At 40.4% G+C, this 26,470-nt stretch overlaps 1 protein-coding gene across 1 annotated transcript in view; it reads left to right on the top strand.

The window, feature by feature from the left end:
- The window catches only part of LOC124052369 (disintegrin and metalloproteinase domain-containing protein 12-like), a 68,711-nt gene that overhangs the window by 23,000 nt on the left and 19,241 nt on the right, over positions 1-26,470 (top strand). Inside the window, exons 4-11 of the mRNA XM_046376535.1 lie at positions 11,414-11,492; positions 15,271-15,347; positions 16,600-16,786; positions 20,710-20,775; positions 21,344-21,415; positions 21,779-21,948; positions 22,687-22,771; positions 24,702-24,850. Coding sequence (XP_046232491.1) covers positions 11,414-11,492; positions 15,271-15,347; positions 16,600-16,786; positions 20,710-20,775; positions 21,344-21,415; positions 21,779-21,948; positions 22,687-22,771; positions 24,702-24,850 — 885 coding nt within the window. The remainder of the gene's footprint in view (positions 1-11,413; positions 11,493-15,270; positions 15,348-16,599; positions 16,787-20,709; positions 20,776-21,343; positions 21,416-21,778; positions 21,949-22,686; positions 22,772-24,701; positions 24,851-26,470) is intronic.

Raw genomic sequence — 26,470 nt, 5'->3', positions numbered from 1 at the left:
TAATACATCAAAATCAGACTTTTACTCGAAAAAGGGAGGACATCTCCCTGGCTAACATAATCAGAGGGGCGAAAGACATGAAGGGAGGGAGAGAGTAGATTCACATTCAGTCCTTAATTGTTTGATTTCCCTGAACGGCGTGCAAGACGCAGGAAAAGGGAGGGCGTACAACTACAGACAGATTTAATTAATTGAAATGCTGGGGTTTTTTTGTATGTGGATTTACCTTGTGAAAAGAATGATAGACTTGATTGTCTGAAGTTCCCTTGTTGCTCGTTAGTTCAAGCATGAGGTTGCAATGAATATAGATGCGTGAGCTTTGGGCCTTGGGCCAGTTCTTTGCAAACCATTTGAATTAATGGGAAAGCTCAAAGCTGTTGTATTAGCATCGGTCGTCCTGAAAATGACTTTGCATTCACCCCCTTCCTGGTACCGCCTCCCATTCCCCATCTTCACCCACATAATGATTAAAAAAAAGCAAAAAAAAAAAAAAATCATGTAAAAGAAAAACAGACAGAGAAGATGTGATGCAGTTAATTGTTTTGAGGCTGCACGTAAAGCTTACGGTTTCCACTCGGAATCTGTCCTTAGAGAGGAATACAAATAAAATCTTGTCGATTTCCATCTACAGGCTTTCAGTATTTCTTGATTTTTTTACGGGACATGAATATCAAAATGAGATATCTGCTTCCATCCCAACACAATGAAGGTCTGTGTTGCTCACAATATTTTAAAGAGGAGAAGAGCAGCAAATGCAAATTAACAACTCTTTATAGAAACTGTGTCTTACATTTGCTCCCCGGGCGCTTCATGCAGCCCACTGCTCCTGTGTGTGCTTCACTGCGTGTAATCTGCTGGGTGTTGCATGTGTGTGTTCAACTATGGATGGGTCAAATGACAAGACAAATTCAGTGTGTGTAAGTAAAAACATATATACTGCCAATAAAAGCTGATTGTCCTTCTTCTTCTTCTTCATAGGGATTCTTTCTTTTGGTAGAAAATGGTTCTTGTTAGCTCTATGTAATTTGGGCTAACTTGACCTTTAAATGTCCAATGTATAGGATTTAAGGGCAAAAATGGAATATATTATTCATAATTATGTGTTCTTTTGTGTGTAATGACCTGAACCTTATGTTTTTGTTATCTTAGAGTGAGCCTTATATGTCTTCAGAAGGAGCAGATCCACCATGTTACTGTTGCGCTGCTAAGTTTTTACAGTATCCCGACATGGACAAAACTAACACTGGCTCCATCATTTTTCATATTTATAGCAGCTGCTGTAGGAGTGGCTGAGATGAGGAGGGTTGAGTTGATTGCAGTCTGCAACCACACTGCTGGATGCCCCTAAATCCTACATACTGCACCTTTAAAATTTTGTTTCAGAGTTTTGGTAAGGCATTACAGTTCTATAATGCTTTCCTGATTTCCAATGCAGGATCTACTGAGGGTTGAATAAGTAGTTTAGGAAATCGGGCTGTGGAGTGTTGTGGTTTGCTGATAGTGTTGAAAGAAAAGAATGTGTTGCATGATCTATAAGCCATGAGCCTGCTGTGTCTGGAGCACAAACACCGTGAAAACAGCACATGCAGTGATACCTACATGTGTACAAGCAGACACACGCATACACATAAATCACGTTAAGCTAGCAGAACTTGCAATGGTTTCTTCACAGGGACATGCTCTCTCTTTCCATCTCTCTCACACCCCCACACTCAGACACACAACCAGAGTTCGTACTGAGGGAGATGAAGAGGCAGAGCGGAGGCACACTCTCTGCCACAGAGGAGCAGAAGCCCTGGGGGCAGATAGGAGTAGACAGCAGGATGAAGGATCTCCCCTCCAGTGATCCACAGCAACAAAGGCAATTGGAGAGACTGCTGCTTTGGCACCCGGCATAATTAGTTTCAGATAACAATGTCATTGGCCCATGCCATGACAAAAAAAAAAAGAAGAAGAAAAAGCACACAGCCACCTGAGACAAACTGCCAAGATTTTTCTGTTTTCATTCATTTTCCTGCAATTTAAATTTAATTGTTATCACTTGTTTAATTGCAAGCATAAGGAATATTTAAACTTCATATTCCGAATGACCCGAGGAGGAGCATTCAGAGTCCACACTGTGCCGATCAGCTGACTGCGATTAGTCAGATGTGATTACTTTATCCCGGCCCTCGGGGTTTGTGATATCATGAGCAATAAAATGACTATTAATGTCTGTTTTAGAAAAAAATAAGACCCGCTGTGATGATTTACGGGGAAGATTGCTCTCATAGACGTCACTTGACATGTTGCATGCCTCTGGGTGACAAGCACTGTGGTGTAAGCAAAACACATGAGAGCCAGATGTGATTTGATGTTACATGTCGACAAGTGACAACAGGCCAAGAAACAAGGGAGAGAAGGGATGATTACGTGTAAAAACATCTGACACAAAGTTGCACTTTTGCTCTAGTTCTCCTATTTGTACTTCTACTTCATGTGACTCTTACAACCATGCCATATCTATAGAGATAAGTGAACCACTGAGAAACAAACATGCCTTTTTATTACATTATCAGGTTTTCATTGTGCTTGTGAGACTGGAATGGTTGGACTGTGTGTCACTCCACACTGAACTGTGGTGCAGCAAGAGTGTTGCCATAATACGGTGAGGCAGCAGCATGTGTGCTTAATGTGACACGGGATGCAGAAAGAAAACAAGCCCTCAGACCTAAATAATACAATTGTCCATGCCGCACAAAAAGGTTCCATGTGACCATTCCAAAAATCAAATTATGATGCCATCCTATTCTTCCCCGGCTACGGTTTAAATCTCAGTCAGTTAAGGCAGCTGAAATGGCTTGTTTAAGATTGTGGTCATGAACTTCCACCTTTTCTAATTCTCATAAGATGAAACATTTGTCTGTCTAGGTGTTTTAACAGCGGACGTTGATTTTCGCCTGAGGATTTAGGATTCTTGTGATGATGATTTGTGGAGATGTGAGGTTGAGCACGTATCTGTTCGTTCTCTCTTTCATTACTTCTCTTTCTTGGCACTACTCAAACTGTTTTACATGATGGATATACTCATCTTTTTTAGCTGTACGGTTGTATTAGTGAACATAATTTAAATGTAAGGATGCCTGGCTTCTTACTGTGTGTGAGACTTTTTGGTCAGTGGACCATCTCAGGTGTACTTTTTGTAGTTTAACAAACTAAATACTTAAGAAACAATGAAAGAAGCTATATATTCTATTTTTAATGGGAACTAACACACTCGTGTGTCTAAGTAGGCCTGTAATCTGCATCATCATCTTCACACTTTATCAAAGATGAGTGTTGCATTTCTGTCCTAATATCAATTATCTTATCTTTTGTTGGTGTGGTATTCATCATCCCGTCTCTGTAATTGGGATCCTGTGGAGTCATCCATCACGCAGACATTGCACAGAAATGACACTTTATTGATTTCACGGGGCATGCCTGGGCTTAACCACATCAATCTCTAGATGACAGTCACTGCAATAATTGTGTGCCACTGCTGCTAATGGTTATTCTGTTTGACCGTCTCGCTGACCAATTAACCAGCCCAGGATGCCACACAGGTGCAAAGAATCATAATGAGGCTGTCATGATAGGTTGAAACCGAGATAAAGCTCAACCTGCTTTATCTGTGGAAAATAAATATAAGAAGCTATGCATGTTTGACAAAAAAAAACTGCAGAAGCAAATCGATCAGTTAATAGTAATAATAATATTTGCCAACTATTTTGACAATGAATTAACTGGCAACATCATTTTTCATGCAAGCCAGTCTCTCAAATATGGAGATTTTCTGCTTTTCCTGTTTTCTACCGTATTAAACTGAATGTCTTTGGGTTTTGGACTTTCAAAACAGGACGCTTAAGGACAGAACCTTGGACTCTGAGAAACTGAGATGGATATTTTTCATTATTTTATGTCATTTTTAAACCAAGCCGTTAATTCATTATTCTAGAAAGTAACAGATAACAATAACAGAGAGATTTATCAATAGTTGTATGCTTATACCTTTTGCGTGTTTACTGCTGGTCTGTGAGCCAGGGGCGCCACTGAGCTGCACGTTAGCTCGCTACTGAACATGGCAGAGCTTATATAAATAAAGTCAAAACCATCTGCCTTGACTTTCTTTCTTTTTTTCTCTCTTTTTTTTCCCCTTTCTCCCTCTTCCTTGAGCAGAAATCATTGGCTGGCATGCTCTAACAGCTCTGTTCATGACATGCTTCGTGAAGGCTGGGAGTTGCATTGAGCGCAGGGTAAGCAGGGGGAATTCTGCTTCTCTGCTCTACTTGGCACTGGCCTGCAACACTGCCTGATGTCAGACAGATCACAGCCAGGAAGACTGGCCCTCTTCCCTTGCTCTTGGAAAAAAAGTTACTAACACTGAGACAAGGTTTTTTGGCTCAGGGGGTTTGCGCTATTGTAGGTTTTCATGCACATTACCCCACTTTTTCCACATGAGTCTGGGCTCTTGCCATTTGCCACATTAAAGCAAAGGGACATTATTATTACCACATTGCCTCATGAGTCCCTCTGTTGAAATGTAATGTACTAATTGGAACTCCTAGATGAGTTTTTTATGAGAAACGCATTTCTTTGATTTCTATGGCTCTAAATGTTTATATTTACATCTGCTCTAAATAACTGCAGGTTACAGAGCAGGGTTTACGAGTGCTAGAGGGCCGCTCGCTCTCCAGAGGCCTAATGCCTCGCTTCTCATTCATCATAGTTAGCTCAAGGATTTGTCCAGAAGTCCCTGATTAGGTTGTCTGAGTTTAATAAGACATATCGAGGCCTGTGACTGGAAAATCACTGCACATTGATCCAGTTTGTGTTCTAGAAAAAGTAATGAAAGCAACAGCGTCAATGTGCTGGTCATAGCAAGTTAGTTAAAGATCTTCAATTTATGTACTTCAACAAAAAGGAAGTTAATGTACTTCCATTATTTTCACTGGATGTGCTAACCTTTTCCTTGCTTATTTATACTTACAGCCTGGTCAGATACCTTATCAAGAGATGAGTAAGAGCTCAAAGTTGAAAACCCATGTGTGACCACTGATTGAAAAATATACTGTTTTATATTCCACCAAATAAAACAGATCAGTGATGACCATATCAGGGCAACAATTCAGTTCTCACAATTACAGTTCTCTTTCTCTGGCCTGTAGTCATATAAACCTACCGATGCATGATGATCAGTACCGGCCGATAAAAGCTTTGCAATGAAATATTAGCATCGACCCAAATTGAATATCAGTGCCAATAAGATGATGCTGTAATTATGCACATGCAACGCAAACCAATGTTCAGTTATTGCCGTGATCACATCACGAGTTTATAAGACTAAATCTACAATTGTGTGTTAATAGAAAACCAATGTTGCATTAACCTATAAAAGCTGAAAATTCTCCCCTGATTGCCAGGTGGAATATCTTTGTAGTTCATATGCAGCACTTATCTACAGTCGAGACCTCCCTTTTCCTTTTGGTGGTTGATTAGGCACAAATTCCAATTCACGAAGCCTTTTGCAGTTAATGCCTCTGTAACACACGTAAGAGCAGAACAAACACTAACAATGGAGCCCACGGGTAAACAAGTGATGGAATTTCTTGTTTCTTGACATTTATTTCTGCATGTGAATATATTCCATTTAGATAAAGCTTTGGGTAAATCCCAATGTTATTTCCCTGTACAAAGACAGACAGAAGAGGCTGACAATGTTGAACAGAGATACAACAGAAAAATATGATAATTTAATGCAGGGAGAACAGAAGTGACATTTAGTATCTGGCATTCAGGATTAGCTTGAAGTGACTTCATTGTCTTTCTGTCTACATTGTCAAATCCACTGACAAGCAAATCTGACTCTTTTCCTCAACCTAATATATTTTCTTTCAAAATGTTATTCTGTCTTTTCCAGCTTGGAGACAGCATGACAAGATGTAAACATAACAGCTGTAATTATCAGGACTGTACCTGTCTAACAGATGCAGCAGATAATACGGTTTTCTGTGTCTGTGTTTTAAGACAGTTTAATACAGCAGAAGTAGAAATCTCAGTAGTATATTTCTCCTGTTGTGTCATGCTTGCCTTTTTATGTGGTTGTTTGGCTTTCAGACTGCTTGGACATTAACAGCTGGAACCTGGCATGTTCTTGTTGAGGTGTGGTGCCTCACATCCATGCCAACTTCCTGTCTGTCAGATGGAGCCCTGCTGGCTGTCTGTCCCAGGGGTAATGCATTTTAAATGGGGGGGGGGGCACAACCCCACTGTCCCCTCCATTCACCCAAGGCTCATTAACTTGCCACTGATTGATAAACAGTGAGCTACTGCTGTGGGATGGGAGGCTGGTGGTGGAATTTCATCGCTTTAGGTTGAGATGAAACCGTCTTGACGGCTGGGTGATGTTAATTGGAAGAGTTTCTGTGTATGTGCATCTGAATTTCTGCATTTGGAAATGTATATATACATATACAAATGTCTTATTACCATGGATATATATGGATACATATATATATACATATGTATATGTATGTGTGTGTCTGTGTGTGTGTAAATATCTTATATTTTATTTTATAGTTTTTCTATTTATGTTTTTTTTTTTTCCCTTTTCATTTTCTTGGTTGGGAAAATTGCAATGTCTGTAAGAAAGAACAATTTCTTCTTGGGGATAAATGAAGGAATTCTGATTATGGTTCTAATTCTGATTCTGATTTGGTTGACTAGTCCTGAGTACTCCAGAGGTACATACAGACATGCAGTGTTCCTCTGTATGATTTCCTCCATGTGTGAAGTGCAGCTTGTGAAGTCTGTCTTTGGAAAAACATTCAGGTTCCCATGTGAACGCTGGTCCACATTTTGCTTGTGTAACATCCATTCCGGTTATCCTCGACATCAAAAGATTCCTTCCTATTGCACTTTCAATGTAATCTACAGTTCTCATTCTTTGTCAAATGTTTATCACAAGTCATTTGAGGTGTCATATCAGTCAGAGTTAGACAAATAAAGTGGATATCATATATAAATGCTTTAGATTAAATTTTTTACAGCAAACTGTTGCTGTGGTTCCATTTGCATAATGCCTCTTTTCACACAAGGGTTAACCGACATTGCTAGGAAACGATCCAAACTTAGCTCCCATTATGATGTATACTATTATGCTGGAAAACATGTGATTGAGCACCCTAGGAAAGCTAGTGACAGGCCACTTGAGTTACAATTCCAGTGGACTGCTAAGGTTACCAGATAAGGAGCCCTAAGAATGGTAGAATGGACAAGCCTTCCATTTACAGCCACTGGCCTCCTATTTATTACTGTTGGTCCATCTCGTCCATCTGGCTTCTCAGTCCTCTTGCTGACTCATGTACTGTGTTATAGTGTGCATGAAATTGAATGAGTCACAAAGAAGTAGGATAAGATAAGATAATCCTTTGTTAGTCCCGCAGTGGGGAAATTCACAAAAGGGTAGTGGGATTTGAATCCGTGCCATCAAAATGACTGGAGCCTAAATCAAGCACCTTAGACCACTCAGCCTACTATTTTACAAGTAAAGCACTAGTTCTCTTCCTCTCCCATTGATAACAATGCAAGATTGCCAGTAATGATATTGCAGTGTCTGCAGTGTCGTATCAATGAACTTATCTTAGCCCACCTTTTCAGGTGAACTAAGGTACACTGTTTTGGTTTTAACTTAGGTTTGTCAAAAGCATTCCTGTTGACTATTTGTAGGTGAACCAAGCTTGGATTTGAACTTAACTACTACCTTGTAATCAATGTAATGTGAGACATGCTTAGTTTCCCCCTTTTGGTCAACATTAAATGGGGTAAATCTATTCTATGTATTAAGCTCCAACATTTGAGTGTGTCAACTGAAATGAGTAGAAAACAAGCAGGACATGTGTTCTTCCTGTGTGACATCAGCTTGTATTTTTGTTGCAGTCCACCCAAATATGATAAAATACTCTCCAGCAACTCAAACTTCAAAATCCTGCAACAACTGTGTGTCCGCTAAACGTCATTCACTTCAAGTCACAATAAAAATCTAGCATATGGATGACACATGGGTGTCTGCAACATGTTCTTTTATATCCACACACTTGCCTAGAGTGTTGCAGGCAAGCAGTGAGGCACACACACACACACTCACCACACTGGATTGTCTGTTGTGGGCAGATGTTGAGGTTATGTGTCCGACTGAGAGCGTAGACCTAATTAAGACTGAAGAAACACATCATTTTATTTGGCTCTCCCTACTTTTTGGCCTCGCTTTGATCCAATGATTATTACCAGCTCTTTGGCTCTGCAGAGGAGTGGAGGGTGGGGAAGCATTGTATCTCATGCTGACAGCTTCCAAACAAAATAACCCCCCTCCCCAGGTTGTTACATCTGACACTCCCAGCTGGGTTGTCGGCTGTGAGGTCAATAAGACAATCCAGCCGCCTGCTGAGGCTTGTTCCTCTGCTGTGGATTAGCACCAGCCAACCATCTGCTGGTGTCCTGTGGTCAATACCGTGCATGCACTCGCTATATGAACAACGTATGAATACATAAAGACATATGTTCATGCTGTAATAATCCACCCAGGAGGGGTCTACATAGCTTCTTTTGGATTCAGCTCACTTTTTGATCTATCTCTGCTAGCGATCCTCTAGTTCACCACTGAGTATCTAACCTCTGTAAGTGATGAGACGGGCAGCATGTCTAGTAGTAGTAGGGCTATGATGGTAACAATTTTTTTATTGTCAGTGCAGTAACAGCTGTCCAGCAGTTATGTTGTACCCAAGCTAAAATCTCTTCACTAGTACTTTTTCCACAGAGATCCCAAAATAGTGTGACAGTGAAGACCCGTCATTATGCAGTCTTTTCGTTTTTCTTTACACTGAATGGAATAATGCCAGCATAATACCTCCCCAGTGTGGGATTTGAGATAGCATGGTGTACAGTATTTATCTGTTTATTAGGTTCGATTGCCTTCTGTCTGTGTGTACATAAACCGACTCACTGTTTCAGTCACACTTTCGACCTTGTTCTGACATATGGCATTGAAATTTATCACCTTAAGAAATCTGGGAGTTATTTTTGATCAGGATTTGTCCTTTAACTCACACATAGCTCAAATTTCAAGGATTGAAACCTTCACAACATTGTAAAATTTAGGCACATTCTATCTCAATATGTTGCAGAAAAACTAGTACAAACATTTATTACCTCCAGGCTTGTCTATTGCAACTTCCTGTTATCAGACTGCCCCAATAAATACCTAAAGACTCTCCAGCTAATCCAGAATCCCACTGTGCGTGTACAGAAAAAACTCATGCTAGCGATCATATTTCTCCTGTGTTGGCTTCTCTTCATTGGGTGCCTGTAAAATTCAGAATAGAGTTTAAAATTCTCCTGACATACAAAGCTCTGAATGGTCAGGCACCAGCTCACAGAGCTCATGATATCTTATTATACAATTAGAGCTCCATGTTCTCAGGATGCAGGGTTACTTGTGGTTCCTTTTTGATAAAGTTTATAGTTAGGGCTGGCCTAGACCTAGCTGGGGTCTGCTCTGAGGTTTGTACCTTCTAAAAGGAAGTTTTTCCTCCTCACTGTCATCAAGTGCTGCTGCATGGGAATTTTTTGGGGTCTCTCTGTACCAAAAATTAAGAGTAAGGTCTAGAACAGACAATATTGGAAAATATTGAGACAATATTTGTTGTGATTTGGTGCTACATAAATAAATTGAATTGAGCTCAAATTGAAGAGTGCATCCCATCCTGCCATCTCACCTTCTTTAAGCAGATGTCGATTCAGCTCTGTTACCGCCTCCACTGCTGGCAGAACAGGCAGATCAGCAACACTCGTTCCCAAATCCATCAAGTATGAAGCAATCACCCCTCTATAGACTTGAAAATTGTATAGAAGGCTCTGAAGTTTTTGTAGTTAGCTACCTCTTGGAGAGTGGCAGTTGTAGTACTCTTGGATCGAAAACAGTTGCAGCGGATTCCACTGGTGGCCCAGAGCCTCAGCACAGATTGAAAGCATCAGAATGTCCAGAGAAAATTCTCAAATCAAAATCGTGTTGCAAAATCCTCTTTTATACTGTCGGATAGTGAAATAATCTCTTCCTTCTGGGACAAATACCGGAAAAGCTAGAAGGTTCGTCTTTGATTGTGGTGATAATTAAATACTTATGTTTGTTGTCTCTGCTCACATCATTTCAAAACGGTTTTCATGAAAATTTTGCAACTCCCTCAGCTGAGGAAGGTTATGAGATGTGGTTTAAAGCTTTGCAAACAAGAAGGAAGTGGGACCTTGGGTTGAGAATTTTATGTCCAACAACCAGCATTTTTTTCAAAATTTGTTTTCATATTGTGTATCTCTCCTATGACAAATTACCATGTAGTTGATACTTCCAGATACTGTCATCAGGGCCCGTGAGGCATGTGCAACCCGACTGTTTCCTGAAAATCAGAAACAGCATGACAAAACGTTGTTACCTTAGTGATGGTATTAATGGCTTGTTGAAGCTTGCTGGAGCCATTTCTTCTTTTACCATCTCTTCCTGGAATATTTAAAACTTTGCTGACAAAAACTGCCTAAAGGTCCACATCTTTTTATACACAGAGCTGTGGCTGCACAATAAATAGCCCTGGCTGTCCAAGGGAAAGCTATAATTGCGAAATAGTGATAGCAGAACTGAGTTTGCTAACATGGAGATAAGTGAATACTTTATGGAAATTTGACAAAAAAGGCATATTTCTTGCTGTAATCTGTCCTGCAAGTGACCTGTGAATTTATTCTGTGCTTTCATCAATTCTTACAGTAGAAGAAATAAAGAGAGAGCAGGGCAGAATCTCTCTGTTTGCCTGCAGCAGAGATTCACTGTGTCGATTTATTGTGCTTTCTAGATAAACGGATCATTTGGTAACCTCAGAGAGTCACTGTATAGTGTTATTGATTCCTGTCTGTAACTTAAAATGATTTCTTCACTGTTTTCCTGCCAACATAATCTCCCCATTCAAGATCATACATGTCCATCTGCTCATTACTTGGCCTGTCTGCGATGTGTAAGCTAATTACTGTTCTGCTGTATCACAAGAAATGAGTTATGGATTGATATTGAGTGCTTCTTCATGGTGCATGCATGTGGTGTGAAAGTGGCTTAATAGAAAACGTCACAACAGCCTCTTTTTTTTAAATCCATTTTCTTCTGTGATGCCTTCAGCTGCTCAATGCAATTTTTGCTCTCCTAAAGCAGGGTTAAGTTTTAAATCACCTCAGACTGTTTATCTTCCACACAAGTCTGGCATTGGTGGAATAGCTGAAGACATTGTGATTGATTTTGATTTTGTTTTTTTTAGGATGACGCCCCTAAGGTTTACTGGCTGTTTTTGTTTATCCTTTCTAGGGGACTGTTTGCAAGTAACTACACAGAAACCCATTACCTGGGAGATGGCAGTGCAGTCACAGGCTCTCACAGCTCCATGGTATGTTTCAAACAACTTTTTATTCTGTTTTTTATTAGGGTTGACACAATAAACTTGAATCTGTGATGTTTTCCACTTTATCACCCACACAGCAGCTCTTATGAATGTTGGCCTTTTGTGGGGCCCTTCTTCTTGTCAGGTTCTGCTTCATTGTGCTTCTTAGGGTCAGTGAGGAAATAAAGGAAAATTGATGTCGCAGTTAGACCCACTTTTAAACTGCTGGGAATTGGGTAGTCTTGCGCATGAAGAAGCCCGTGTAGGTGAGTGGGCCCATTTTCGTTTCTGTGCCAGCAAATTTATATTTGATGAAATAAAAGGCGGACAGAGGTCAACGAACGGACTCGGTTTTAGGGAACAGCTCAAGTTATTTATAGTGGATAAAACAACTAGAAATGGATGGACTGTTACACAGATCTACGAGACAATATTGAGTTAGTGAACATGTAAGTGCACTTGTGAAGTCACAAGCACGTATCATCAAACATATGAGACTCATAGTTGTTTAACTGAGATTATACTTTTAGTTAGTAATTTTTCACTAACTCCAAATCAAGGCAGATGTACAGGCTTTAAATAGAGAAGTTCATAGTTTTTAAGCACGGCTCCATCAGCTTAAAATTTACAAATATATTCTCTTTTTTGTAATTTATGCATCAGTTCCTTCATAAATTATACTCAACTATTCAACTACAAGTTTGGCTTGTGGTCGTCTTCCAATTTTTTGTGATTTGCTTCAGTGCTGCGATTAATATTTTTCATCTTCACTAAGCTCACTTGGGTTTTCTACAGCAAAATGTGTTATGCATTCAAATATAATGGGTCCTTGAAAACATCATCCATGGATCTATAAATATCCCTACTGAAGGATGTTTATTTTGAGGTTCAAAAATGGCAAGGCTATTAGGAAATGACAGGCACTATAATGAATGAGTATGATGTGGCTGGACTACGTGGAACAGTTTTTATGCCTCAAAACGTCCACCTGCTTGCCTGATTTCTGCGATTTGATCATGTGCAGATTGGAAGATAATTTAACGGTTAATTGTTGTTCAGCTACCCAGAAAGCGTAATAATAGACAGACTGTGAGGTCTGTGTACAAAATGCCTGGCCTACTTATGCTGAAATCCACAGAAGAGGAGATTAATATAATTCAATAACAGCCAACCCACACAGTAAAATGAACAGTATTTTCCACTGGAGACTGCTGTGAGACCAGAGCTGGACCCTCACTGGCTGGGCTTGGCCAGCTCATCAGAATTGCTGCCATTCCAAAGCATAAAGACAATGAGGGAGTTGAAGCAGCAGCAGCTCAGAGTGGATTTGAAGAGTCCACAGCTCAGACAGCTTGCTTGTGGCAGGAATGGATGGTCAGATGGATGGATTAAATGGGTGCAAGACTGCAAAGTTGATTCCTTCACATTTCTAGTTTTGTTCAAGCGACAGCCCATAATATTCAAATGAATATTACAGAAAATGGCTTCTCTTATTTGAGAAGTTTAAACCAACAAATATGGGACATTTTGAAGTCAAGCACGTACTTGCACGTACTTGATTAATCAACTAATGAATTCAGCACCAGATGGATGGGTGGATTACAGAATGGAGGAATCAAAGAATAACCTGTGTCTACATGCTCGGTACCTTACCAGTTTGGGAGCTAATGGACATCTTTTGACCTTCTTCCCTCCTTTCATTCCTCTCTCATGACCACAGCCAGCTCTTCATGGGAGGGTCTTTTTACTGGAAACGACCAGATCTTTTGAGACTGATCCGTAGTTAATTTATTTGTCCTGCCGGCAGGGAGGAGACTGATATAGTGATCTGGGCAAGGGATCCAGAGGGTTCAGTTGTATGTCAAAGGCAAGGTACTGCTGGGAGTGACTTCAGCGTGATTCAGCCCTCCCTCAGTTCCCTCCGTCTGTTTTACATCTTCACTGAATCCGATGTCCACACACAACACGATGAATGAGTGCCATGTGCTGTAACAAAAGCCATCTACTGGGAGTATGAATCATTAGAATGCATATAAAAGAGTTAACTTGGAATAATAGATGCATAGTTTTGATAAACAATGTAATGTTCACACCCGGTGTTTCCTCCCACAGTAATCTGGGTATTAGTTATTAATCTTCTGTATTCCAGATATGAAGGCGTAAGCATTTTCCCTTCTCATTTCTTTCTGCAGAAACCTTAGAAACAAAAAGTCTATTCATATCCCTTATATCGATGCATCACAGTCATGATCTCATCAAAGAAACATGAGGTGGTAGCATTAAGTCAGTGCACTAAATCCAGCCCTGCTCCTCCCCATAACACTAAAATTTCATTTTTCATGTAATGGGCTGTCCTTTCTTTGCACCTTTTTACCTCAATAAAATGGATAGTTCTCTTTCAGTACACCTTGAGGTAGAGATATGGAAACTGGCCAAACACGCGAAGGCTTTTCAGGCTTTGGGTCTACGTCTTGAACACCTTTTGAATAAGATATTGTTTTCTGGGTAGTGGGGTTTGATTTCAGACCTGTCTCCAACAAGAATTATTGGAGACAGGGTATATGCTACATAACATTAGCTTCTCAAAGCACTATTAATTTGTTTTTTTGGCACCTTAGGAGCGCCAGAACAACCTGTAAACACAACACTGATATATTATAAAAGCAGAAATTTGTTTGCAAAAACTTTCCTAGTAAATCCAGTAATCATTCTCATTTTTGCTGTTTCAGTCTGTTTGGTCTTCTTCTGAATGCTCCTCTGTGTCCACAAGCTAATCACTTATGTTTTTGCTGCTGTTTTGCTTTTACAATAATTTCCTCTGGGTTCATGACTATAAGCAGCCCATTACACCTTACTTATCTGCTCCGTGGTTGACATAAAAATATAAATATTGCATCTTTAAATATTAAATAATTTCTAATTAATTACTGAATGCTAGTGTTAAATTTGTTTGATGAATAATTTTTTTAGGGCTTCAGACTCAATAAGTGGATTCAATACTGGACTGAGATTTGAGAAAAGGCTGTTGAACCCAAATCTTTCCTGATTGAGGTATCATACTGTTTATAGTGCTGTTGTAATCCATTGGATTATCTGGCATTATAGAGTTACTATGAAGAAGTTCTGTGATCTAACCAAGGATCCCCTTCAACATGTGAAACTCATTCTGACACTGAACATGCAAAATCAGCAGCCTTTAGAGGTTAGCCACCTTGAAGGAGGCCGGACATTGAAATTTACTGCCTGCGCTCTATATTTAGAGGCAGTCAAAGAGGGGTGGAAAACTCACATTTCCTTGTTTTCCAGAACAGGGTGACAGAAGGGCCGTCGGTCAGACCTCACCTGAGCAAGGCTGTCTAACTGTAGCAGAAAGGCTGTTTTCACTCCAAACCAGACATTTCCTCCCCACCCTCTCTTTTCCAGACCTGGTTCAATAAACATGGGCTTAATTCACTTTCTGTGCTCACTGCTGCAGCTTGACAGGTGGTCCACGAAAGCAGGTACCTGGGAATGTAGCAGCCAGGAGCAGGTTTGTGCTGGGAAATGTGAAACGCCGCACAGATTTCAGCCAACATTTGCCTGCGGTGATGAGCGAGAATCGCTCCTGCTAACCCTGCAGAAGACTATTTCCCCAGAGTTAATTTGCTTATATTTCACAGTTATCAGCAGGGACTGGTGCTCCTGAACTGTGCTTAAATCTAAAGGCATGTTTGCTTTCACAATGGTGCTGCACTTCCTGTTCTGAATTTTAAATGCTCAAGTCTTTTTGTTTGTGCTCCTTCAGGCAAACTGCTACTACCACGGTGAGGTGGAGGGTCATGTCGACTCAGACGTCAGCCTCAGTACCTGTGCCGGTGTTAAGTAAGTGCTTCAGACACTCATGTTTTTATTTTTGACCTGAAAATACCAGTGATCTAATTCCTTTGTGAGAAACAACAGAAGTAGGCAGAAATTTGGAGAATTCATGCAGGTAACACCATACCGGCGGTGTCTTTGGTCTTTAGGAACAAGTTCAAGTCGAATCAAGCCTTGTGTCATTCAAGACAAGTCCAAGTCCATCTCTTTATTACGTATTTAACAACTGGCTGGCTTTGGGTAAGAGGTGTGGTACAGCCAGGACGAGTCTTCAGTCAATCACAGGGCTGAACAAACATTAGGTCAGTGTAGATTTGTCAATTAAACTGACATGCGTTCCTTGGACTTTGGACTGTGGGAGTAAACCAGAGCACATTACTAAGCTGAGACGACACCCTGTATCAACTGCTGAAAAGCGGTTAACTTGACATATTGTAAGGCTTAAGACAAATGAGGAGTTTGAGTGTTGGAAACGCGCCATGTGCAGATGTCAAACAGGAGTAATGACTCCAGTAATATCTTTGAAAACCATCAGGAATGTTTTCACAAACCAGCCAAACGTCTACACCCTGTGCCGGGTGATCACCCTCATCGTGAAGCCTTTGCTGTTGAATTAATATTTATTTATTTATTTATTTATGTTTTCCTGCAAACTGTCTGTGGAAAAAATGGTTATGAAAAAAAAAAAAGCTACACATTACTTGGCTCATCGAGGCAACATGATCTCGTTTGGGTTGGCAGCACTCAGGCTTTTGGGGGTTTATTATGAGTTCATGTGGTTGTGAATCTTGTGCAAGTTTTGTGAGAATCTCGCAGTTTGTCCAAACTCCCTGCATGAGAATGTCACTTTAAATCAAAGAGACCTCTGTTAAAACGTGAGAATATTTAAGATAGAAGAAACAAAGGCAACATTAGTGGAAGAACTGAGATACCAGTACTCTTAAAGCCGAATGTCTATTCCTTGATCAAGTTCTAATTCCAAGTGGTTGCCATTATTGTAACAGTGTGTGATAATGACTGATGAATGTACTCAGCACTAATGATGTATCATCTTTTCTCGTTATGTTAGGATATCACACACACAGTCAGGATTAATTTTATTTTAAGTTTAGCATTGTGTTTTCTTTCTGTTGCTGCCTATCTGTTATGTTTCAGTGCAATTCCAGTATTTGATTTCTGCAAAAATAAACGGAATGAGATGCAGCACCTTGTCTGACCTGAAAGAAATTATTCCATGCACTTATTTCTCCCTTTGTAGGGGTTTCATATCTCTTGGAGGCAAATCCTACATACTGGAACCATCTGCTGATCACTCTGATGGAACTCACTGGATCTACACAGCTGAACACCTCAATTTTACTCCTGGCACCTGTGGCCATGATTTCAACATATCCTCTCCCACTGAATATGCAGACAGCAGTCCATTCAGGACTTTCAGCTCAAGGGTAAGGATCATTAAATTATCTGCATTTTATCTCCAGCCACAAGTAAACTGTTTACACTGATGGTGTTATTTTAAAGAAATTTTTCTTACCTGCATGCAACCTATATATATTATTTATCCAAGTATTTTTTATATGTAGTCCAGCCACATTTGACCTCACAAGATCTTCAAATTGAACCTTTTTTGGGATTGATGTCAGCGTTGCCACATTCAGCTGCTAGTGCAGAGGTGGACTCTTCGCCTCGTTAACATTTTGATATTGTAGTATGTTATGGGATGCCATAGCTGCAGATTAGGTTAGTTGGAAACTTCAACATGCTGGTTATGTGGACATATATATGTGTCATTGTTGTAATTATGTCTATGTAGTGAGCCAGGCGTAATCCATGCGTTTTTATTATTTTAAGTCTGAGGAGCCTGTAAGTGTCAGTGTTTTTAACCAATAAAATATCTAACTAAATGGAGGCTTTTACTCTGCCTTCTCTCCTTGCTCAACCTTGGGGTGCTGAAAAATGTTCTTTTTTCCAATGACCATTTTTCAGACTCAAGAGCTCCTTAAGCTTCTCTGGACCTCCAACATTCACAATTGATTGAGCCTTTCACTTCTGCTTCTATTTGTGTTTGCCACTCAAATGCTTGAGTTGCTGTTTTAGTCACACTCTGCTCTGAAAAAGATGTGAACACAGAAAATCGTGTTCCTACCAGGTAAAATAAAAATTATTACTGTTATCCTCATTTTGGCTTGTATTTGGATTCCCACTGCACAGAGTCTAAAATATCACTCCCATTGACCCTCTTTGAAAAGATCATTTGCAGTGTAGATAGTGGTAAGTGGCCTGGTAGGTATATTAAAAGCTGCCACTTGTTGAATTATTCACTTATTTCTTCCATCTGATCTAAGCGTGTCCATTAGTGATCTGGAGTGTATGGAGAGCGGCGGGTTAATAAACGCCTGTAGAAAGTACATTGGGCTGTTAAGTGGTAACATTTGCGAGTGAGATCAGACTGCACGCTTGTACATCATGCCTTCAGCAGGACCTGTCCATCCAGAATTAAACAGATTGCGTTTTAAAAACCCCACCCTATCCTACATCCTACACTCAGCCGCTCACTACCCCACTGAGCAGAGGGATAAATCATAAGGACTATGGTCCCAGGAAGTCTCTATCGTCTGAAGGCTTTAAAGATGATGAACGTTGATAAGTGGAAAACATAGACTCCGGTTATCTCTATCTGACTCGTGAGGGATGGCAGGAGGGGACAATTTATCAGGTCAACACAAAGAGACACAGAGACATGTGGTGTAAAAGATGAAACAGATGTTCAAGGACTCAGAAGGAGGGTAAGAACACCTTTCATAATTGTGATGCCGCGTAAACATGAGAGACTTTCCATTTTCTTAAATCTGTTAGTTATTATCATTATTATTGAAATTACTTAATCATTTGATTAAGGGCATATTTAGATTGAGTATGTTTTCAACAAGCCAGCCAAACATGTGTCTGTTCTGGCTAAAACATCCCTGGCTTTGTTAGTTTTTATTCGTTTATGCAGTAATAGGGGTTTTCTGATGTTTTACTGTACTGTTTGATTCCTGTTGATGGTTATAGTGTTGGCTTCAATGGCAAGCATTGTTGTTAGTGTTGAGGGGGCTCCAAAAATTCAGCACAAGTGAAGAAATCCTGACAGCAGCACAAAGCAGAAGTTCCAGACTGACAGAAACAGAATAAGATAACAAAAGAAGGCTCATAACGGTGATGATTTATACCAAATATAGTTTAATAGAGTTTTTCCATGCACTTTAATATTTTTTTATTTGATCAAAACGTCCCCTTTCATTTGCTTAAAATACTATGTCCTTACCCGCCCTCCTAACACAGCAAGCGATGTCAGAGTTGGAAGGCAAAATATCTCTACTAAATGAAGACAGATGTGGTTTAAGAAGGTGGTTAAACACGGTAATCCCACGGGTGATTAAAAAAAAATGAAAACTAGGGAAAAAAATAGCGATGGAACGAGAGGTCTTGCTAGTGGAAAAGAGAGGATACACCAAAGAGTGGGAATATAAAGTGTGATTTGCTATACTGGGTGGCATGCAAGAAAGCTCACCTCAACATGCTACACAGGGGTGCTGAGGTTTGCTGCTGCCACGGCTTTGATAAGCTACGATGTGTGCTGTTTGAGGGTCTAAAGATAAAGAGGCATGTTGGCAGAGTGCCCCTGGATGATGAGAGTCAGATGTGCTAGAGGAGGGTACAGAGATATGATGGCTAGCTGACAGGAACCCGCACATCAACAACACGAGTTCCTGAAAACCTTTACTGTCACCAAATGGACGTTTGGCTGTCTAGGATGTCAAACCTGAACACAGCATGCAACGGTATTTTGACAGTGCCATGTCTTTCTTGGTTGAAACAGAATATGATGCCTAAAATAAATTGAGTTTGAGCACAGAGGTTTATTTTAATTCTTTCAGAAGGTAAGTGAAAGCTTCACTATTTGACTTGATCCGCACCTGAGCTGATTCCATTTGCTTAATAACGGTGGTGAGAGATATGAGTGAAGGCTCCAAGGCTGGTAAACTGACCTTATTTCTTAAATTCTCTAAAGCATATACATTGTATAAAAACACTGCCCTCTTTCTTTATTTTGAAGCAGCAGTAAAACTGGGACTGAAGAAAAAGAAGGATATTTTGTTCTTGTTTGTCACTTATGTGATGCAAAATCAGGTTTATTCACATCTCCTGAATTGGATGCAAGAATCAATGTTTTCCACTTTACAGTCACAGTTTCAGTTTAATAGCATCAGTGAAAAGTGGTGTAAAATATGTGTTGTGAATTTAAACCTACATCTCCAATTCATTGGATTCTGCTCAAAAATGGTGATGCTTTTCACTGAATTAATTGAACATAGTGTTCATGTGTTGGTCTCCTCTTCACTGGCCTCCTAGAGACTTGGTTATCACCATAGGATGCATTTAGAGCACACTTGCCCATCCTGGCTTATCTATGGAGGGGGAAGATAAGAGCAGAGAGGATCCGGGCTGCCAGGCCAGCAAGGATAAAGAGGCTCAGGTTGAAAGCGGGCCATAGTGTGAAGGCAGAACACTTAGCCAGCCGGATAGTATAGGATCTGCATGTGTGTGTGTGTGTGTGTGTGTGTGTGTGTGCACTTCGCTGTGCACAGTATGAGAACAACATCTCCTCCATGTCCAGGGGTTGCGTTTATCTTGGTTTGCTTTCTTTCACCTTTTCCTTTAAATTTGTGAACATATATATTTGCATTTCTGTATGTGCATTTATCTCAAAACACTGTCGGGTCAAAGTGCAGCCTCACAGAGTTGCTGGTATTAATTGTATTGTTGTTCATTTGACATTTGCTAGTTTTCCAAGTTTGTGTACCACACTTTTTGTCACATCAAAAAAGATAAATAGATGCGAGACATACTCTATTGTGTAGGTGTGCTGATCAGGTTACTGTGAATACTCCGATACTGTGTAATGCCAACAGTGCAGATTGTATTGCATTGTACAACAACAGAGATTTATTAGTTAATATGCTGGTTGCTGTGGGGTGTTATTGGAGGTCCCTGTGACCTTTGCAGCTCTTATTTGGTCAGACATGAGGTGTAGTTGATTGCTTTGTACTGATTCTCATTTCTGCCGTCTTTTGTGTAGTGTAGTTCAGGTGAAAAGCTGTATTAAGTGGCCTCCTGCTAAATTTAGGCTGCCCTTTCCAGAAAGCTGCGGTTAAGTGTGTCCTCCTAATGTCGTTTTTCTCTCTCTCCCTCTCTACACCTCCTCCTCGTCTCTTTTCATCTCTTGCTTTATCACTATCATTTCCACCCTCTATTCCGTCTCCCATTTACTGCTCTTTCTTGCTCCCATCTCTGTTCTCCTTTTTACCCCTTTTACCCTTTGCAGCATAAACGTCATGCCCAGACTACAACCAAGTATGTGGAGCTGATCATTGTGGCTGACAATAGAGAGGTAAGCAGAGCTCAGAGGTCAGAGGCCTCTCCATCCCTTCGAGACACAGATAAGATGGCTGTGCTACTGCCTTGTTGTTGCAGTGTGCCCACTTACTCATCTGTTTCACTATCCAGCTACAGCTACATCTCTCTGCATACATCAGTTGACCTCTGGGGTGACAAATGAGACTATTCCATTGTGGTTGCTATGAATGATCTCAAATTTCAGATTCAAGATTTGAAATAGTGTTAGGAGAAGTAATGACATGAGGCACGGAGGTCAACATCACATGGTTTGAAGCCACAGAGATGGAATAAATGCTGAATGTAAGACAAGGTGGTTGAGGTTATCTCTTTAGCCTAAGTTCCACTGAGGCGCTCTTTGATGTTAGCAACTGTAGCAGAAGCGCCAGTGGAATTAACATGACAGCGATTGTAGCACAGCTCCAAGACACCCTGTGAAGACATTTCGAGAGCTGACACAGTGTTAATATGTCCCAAATAATGTCTTTGATGATAATAAACATTCAAGAGGGTGGATCACCTCTTTTTCTCCTTGCTTTATTCTGTCTACTGGTGTTGTTCAGTTTCAGAAGCAAGGCAAGGACATGGAGAAGGTCAAGCAACGGCTGGCTGAGATCGCCAATTACGTGGACAAGGTAACAATCAAATCAACAGAGGGAACGTAGTGTAGGAATGTGATTTATTAGAGGTCATGTTAAGCCTTTTGGGAAATAACCGACCTCCATGCAGAGGCTGATTGGATTATGAATGGGTGATCAATTCCATAACTCGACTGAGAAATGTTGTGAGGAGGCTGCTGTAATAATATGTGCCATGGGTGTAGGTTTAATAAATCAGAGGGAATGGAAAGTCGTACACTGATAAATTTTCAAAGATTTGGTCAGAGACCCTTTTTAATAGGTAGCGTAAAGTGAAGAGAGTAACAGAAATATTAAGAGAGACAATTTGTAAGCCCCTGATCTGAATCCACCTTCTCCTCCCCTGCCCTCAACCTTCAGTTCTACAGGGCTCTGAATATCCGTGTAGCCCTGGTGGGCTTGGAGGTGTGGAGTGATGTGGACAAGTGTCCCATCACCCAGGACCCCTTCACCACCTTGCACGAGTTCCTAGACTGGAGGAAGGTCAAGCTGCTGCCTCAGAAGCCTCATGACAACGCCCAACTAATCAGGTAGATCTGCTAATGTAGCATACACACGTAAAAGTGGCTGTGTTACCAGATGTATTTAACTATTCGAAAGGTAAACTTTTATTCCAGAATTATTTGGAAATGCAGAAAATAAAATGACTTTCCTGTACCCCAAAGGTACCCTGCAGTGTGGATTTCCATAACCAACATGCTGTTCACCAAAACAAATGTAATTTCCTACTTTTTGTAGTGAAAGCCCCATGAGATGTTGACCAAATATGTATTTTTATTAAAAGAAAAAGAGTTTATTATCTGGCACCAATAGCACCAGTTTTCAGTTGATTTTAATACCAGTTTACCTGAATATTTGACAGGAACTTTGAAAATTATTATTATTTTTTTTTAATTGCTTTTGCAGAAAGAAACAACTCATTTACAGATGTTAACAAGGAGATGTGCTCACTTCTTCCATTTGGTAAATGATAACAAAATACTAACAAAATAATGCTGAACACTGGCAATACAAATCTAACAAAATCATCATTTGTCTGCGCCCAAAATAATAATACTTTTGTCTTAAAATGACAAAAGTGAGCGGACAAAGAAAAATGAGACAACCTGAGAAAAATGTTTTAGCTTTAGGAAGATAGAAAGAAAAGCCTTAATGAAGGAAATGTTTAAATCACAGATGCTCTTGGCTAACAATGATCAGTTCTTAAGATAAATGTAATTTTAGCTATGCTAGTGATGATGTGATGACCTCTGTTTTCTCCCCCTTAGTGGGGTCTATTTTCAGGGCACCACCATTGGTATGGCGCCCATCATGAGTATGTGCACAGCAGAGCAGTCGGGAGGAATCGTCATGGTAGGTAAACTTAAATACCTTTAACCCATCCTGACACATAGGAGTCCATTTTGGTATGTTGTTACCTTCCCGAAAGAAGACCAGACTCATTTATCCTTTTCTTCTTTCGTTCCCAGCCTTCCACCCTTTGCCTTGTTCTCCACCTCCCTCCTGTCTGACATAATGCTCCCACATTTCTTGTAAGGGTTGCGCTAAGGATTCCTGGGTTGATAGTGTATTAATTTCAGAGCACACACATCACTGAGTCTTTTTCCAGGAAAATCAAGGGTATGCACAGTGCCCTCCACTGAGTGCTGATAAATCAATGTGCATATTGAATACACAAGTGGAAATCAGTGCTTCTTAATGAGCTGCGCCAAAATGAGTGAATTTAAGGGTACTGCATATCACAGCCTGAACCTAGAAGCTTGTCATAAATGACCACCCCTTACTGAACTGCACCTATGCCAAGAACACAAATCATGTTGTATCAGCGCAAGTCATGCTATTATTTTATATTTCATGTCTCGGTGTGGCTGTTTGTCTTGTGGTCTGGCTGGCTAATAGTAAGGTTTACAGCTAGTCCACAGATGGTTCTTCACTCTTGTCATCCCAGATGTTGCAGTGGGGACTTGCTCATTATGACAGAGCTCTAGAAACACACATACTTCATGTCAGAGACTTAAATGATTAGCTTCCAACTTCAGGCTCCTCTGCTGAGCAAATCACACCTCTGTTGCCTCAGTTGTCTCCCTTCGTTTACAGAGTACCTTTGAACTCATTAACCAACTTCCCCTTTGAGTCTTATTGTTATTTTTCTAGGCCAATAAATCTTAAACATTCATTCTCAAACCATCTGGAATCTTCATTTACTAGCCTAGAATGTTAATTTTATTGGTGTGGTGAAACAGAACACAGACAGTGGCATTCAGTGTCCTCTTAAGCAGTACTCCAGCACTTCAGCCTCATCAGCCAGTGAAGGTGAAGGTTTTTCCAGAAAGCAGAGTCGGAGGAGTCTTTCTTGTGTGTGAATCCAGGCTGCACAGTTGGATCACGGCAAGTACTGACAGCTGATGACCGTTACTTTCACAACCCCCCAGCAGAGCAGTTCATCAGTCTGAGCTCTTCTTGCACAGCAATACTGAATAATGCACAGTGACAGAAGACTCTAGAGGCCAGGTGCTCTGACGCACAGCTCTGCATCCATGAAGAGCTGATGGTTCGTGCTCGTATGATATTTATCCAGCCTCTTTGTGTGTTCATGTTTTACACACCTGGCAGGAAATTTCAACAAATCAACCACCAGCAGCTTTCACCCTGACTTCATCTTCACAGTGTAGCATTATGCATTTCTGTTATCTTTGCCTATTTTCATCCTTTTTCTCTGCCTTTCACCCTGTATTCTAGTTTTGCTCAGAGGAGGTTCATGTCTTTATTATTGTGGATGAAGCAGCACATCTGGCTCTGTCAAAGTTTGCAGAGCAAAGTGAAGGTGACAGTCCACAGTCTGCAGCTTCATTTCTCCCTGCAGTGTCACTGTGTTGAGCAGAGGAAACGCTCTGATAAGCAGAGATCCAGCAGCATTTGTTTGTTTAGTCTTGGCAATGTGCATGTCCTCTCACTTGTTTGAGTAATGCTTCTCCAGCGGCTCCTGTGGGGAACAACAATTTGGCTGGCATTGATTTTTTTATTATTTATTATTTTCCACAGAGTATGTCATCAGAAACGTCAGTTTTTAATTAGCTGTTGTTTGCTGCAACAAAACTTCAAACTGAACAAATTTCATTATGGAATCTTGCTTCTAGTGTCATGTCCAGACTAGAAACATACTTAATAAATCAGACTGAAGACAGAACATAGAAATTAAGAGGTTTTACATTTAATATTGATGAAATGAAATAGCAAGTTCAGTTTCTTCATGACTTGTCATTGATATTGTGTTTTTTTGCAGGACCATTCAGATAACCCCCTGGGCGCTGCAGTCACTTTGGCCCATGAGCTCGGACACAACTTCGGAATGAACCATGACACACCAGAAAGGGGGTGTGGCTGCAGGGTGACAGTGGACCATGGAGGCTGCATCATGACTCCCTCCACTGGGTGAGAAATCTTGATCTCGACAATGAAGAATCAGCAGTTCTTTAAGATAGCTGACTCCTTACTCCTTACTGCAATATCAAGTATTATGGAACTTCAACTCAGCTAGTGGGTCTTTATCAGTCACTGCTTCCATGCACTCCAGTGAGAGTCCTTTTCGTTCGACTTTATAAATGACTTCCAGAACCATCCGAAACGCATCATCATGATGTCAAACAATCATGAAGTTTGCATTCATTAAGTCGCTTATTATAAATACATTTAGTGTTGCTCGAGAGAGAACCCGATTGTGATCATGTGTAAATATTATTCCACATGCTCACTATTTGTAATTTATTGTCTGTCAAGCAGTTACCAAATAATGCAGTTGAACTGTTGGGCTGTTGAGTTTATGGCAGATTCAACATCTGTGCTAATGCCTTGAGGCAATATGACTCATTCTGAATAGGAAGCCAGTGGTTCAGTGGCAGTGCATGGCCCAGACAGTACAGTTTTACTTATCCTGACACAATGTAGCTGATCTCCAATGGAATACATGAAATAGAGCAGAAAGCATAGTGCAGAAATGTCTAACATCCTGTAGCAGACCGAACAGGGAGCAGGGATGTTCTGGGTGGAAACACTGGGTATCAGTTCCAGCTCAAGGTCTAGTGGTCTGTGGGAGCCTCAGATTGGTGTTTATGCTGGAAACATCCCTTTGTATTTAGGTTGGACCAGAGCCATGAAAAACAGGGTAACACTATTCTTGATTATAGACTCATAAAACAACACAGCAGTAAGATGTAGATTTATATTTAACTCTGATTGAGGGTATCCCTGGTCAAGGACTTCGTCCTAAAATTGGCAACAAAATGAACACATAAAAAAGAGCAAAAAATGCTTTTCAGCTTTCTCCTGCTCTGTCTCTGCTTGGTGCTTTTTTTCTCTTCACAGTGAGTCGGAGTGATTCTATTCTTTGACACACATGCAACTTTAATGTTGGAAAATGTCCCTCTGCAGCTTCAAATAAATAGTTAAAAACCTTTGAAAACTGTCTATTACACAGTTTTTATGTAAAGAACACACCTCTCCCTTAAAATATATGAATCTAAAGTCGGACGTGGCGGTGACGAACCTCTCTAAATGAATGTGCCTTTCCATTTCTCACCAGTCTATGTTTGGTTCAAAGTCTAGTGAGAAGTAAAATACTGCATGAATGTTTCAGATTTTTGTTCTGCTCTCTAAAGAGCATGTATTTTTGTTTCATTCCAGAAAGAGATCATCTAGTCCTTGGTTTCAAAATAATCCCCTCTACACCTCCTTATTACCGTATTTTCACGACGAAAAGGCGCACCGTACGAAAAGGCGCAGTCTCAGTTATGTGTGCAATTATTGTATTTAACACACAGATAAGGCGCACCTGAAGATAGGGCGCGGGTTTTATATACACGTTTTATATACCGTACACGTCCGCCCCTGTGTGTATTCATATACTACGTACGCCCGCCTGACAACACACACGTGCATATTTAAAAATAGATCGGGAGCAAAACTGAGTTTGGTTGTGCTTTATTTAAGTATTAATTACAACACTAAAACAAGCACATTACCGGTAACAGTCACTCAAACCCATTGAAGTCCTCA

Source organism: Scatophagus argus, chromosome 21 (genome assembly GCF_020382885.2).
Source record: "Scatophagus argus isolate fScaArg1 chromosome 21, fScaArg1.pri, whole genome shotgun sequence".
Classification (NCBI taxonomy): Eukaryota; Metazoa; Chordata; class Actinopteri; family Scatophagidae; genus Scatophagus; species Scatophagus argus.
The sequence above is the reverse complement of the archived record's forward strand: the minus strand, read 5'-3'. Positions and strand labels throughout refer to the sequence as shown.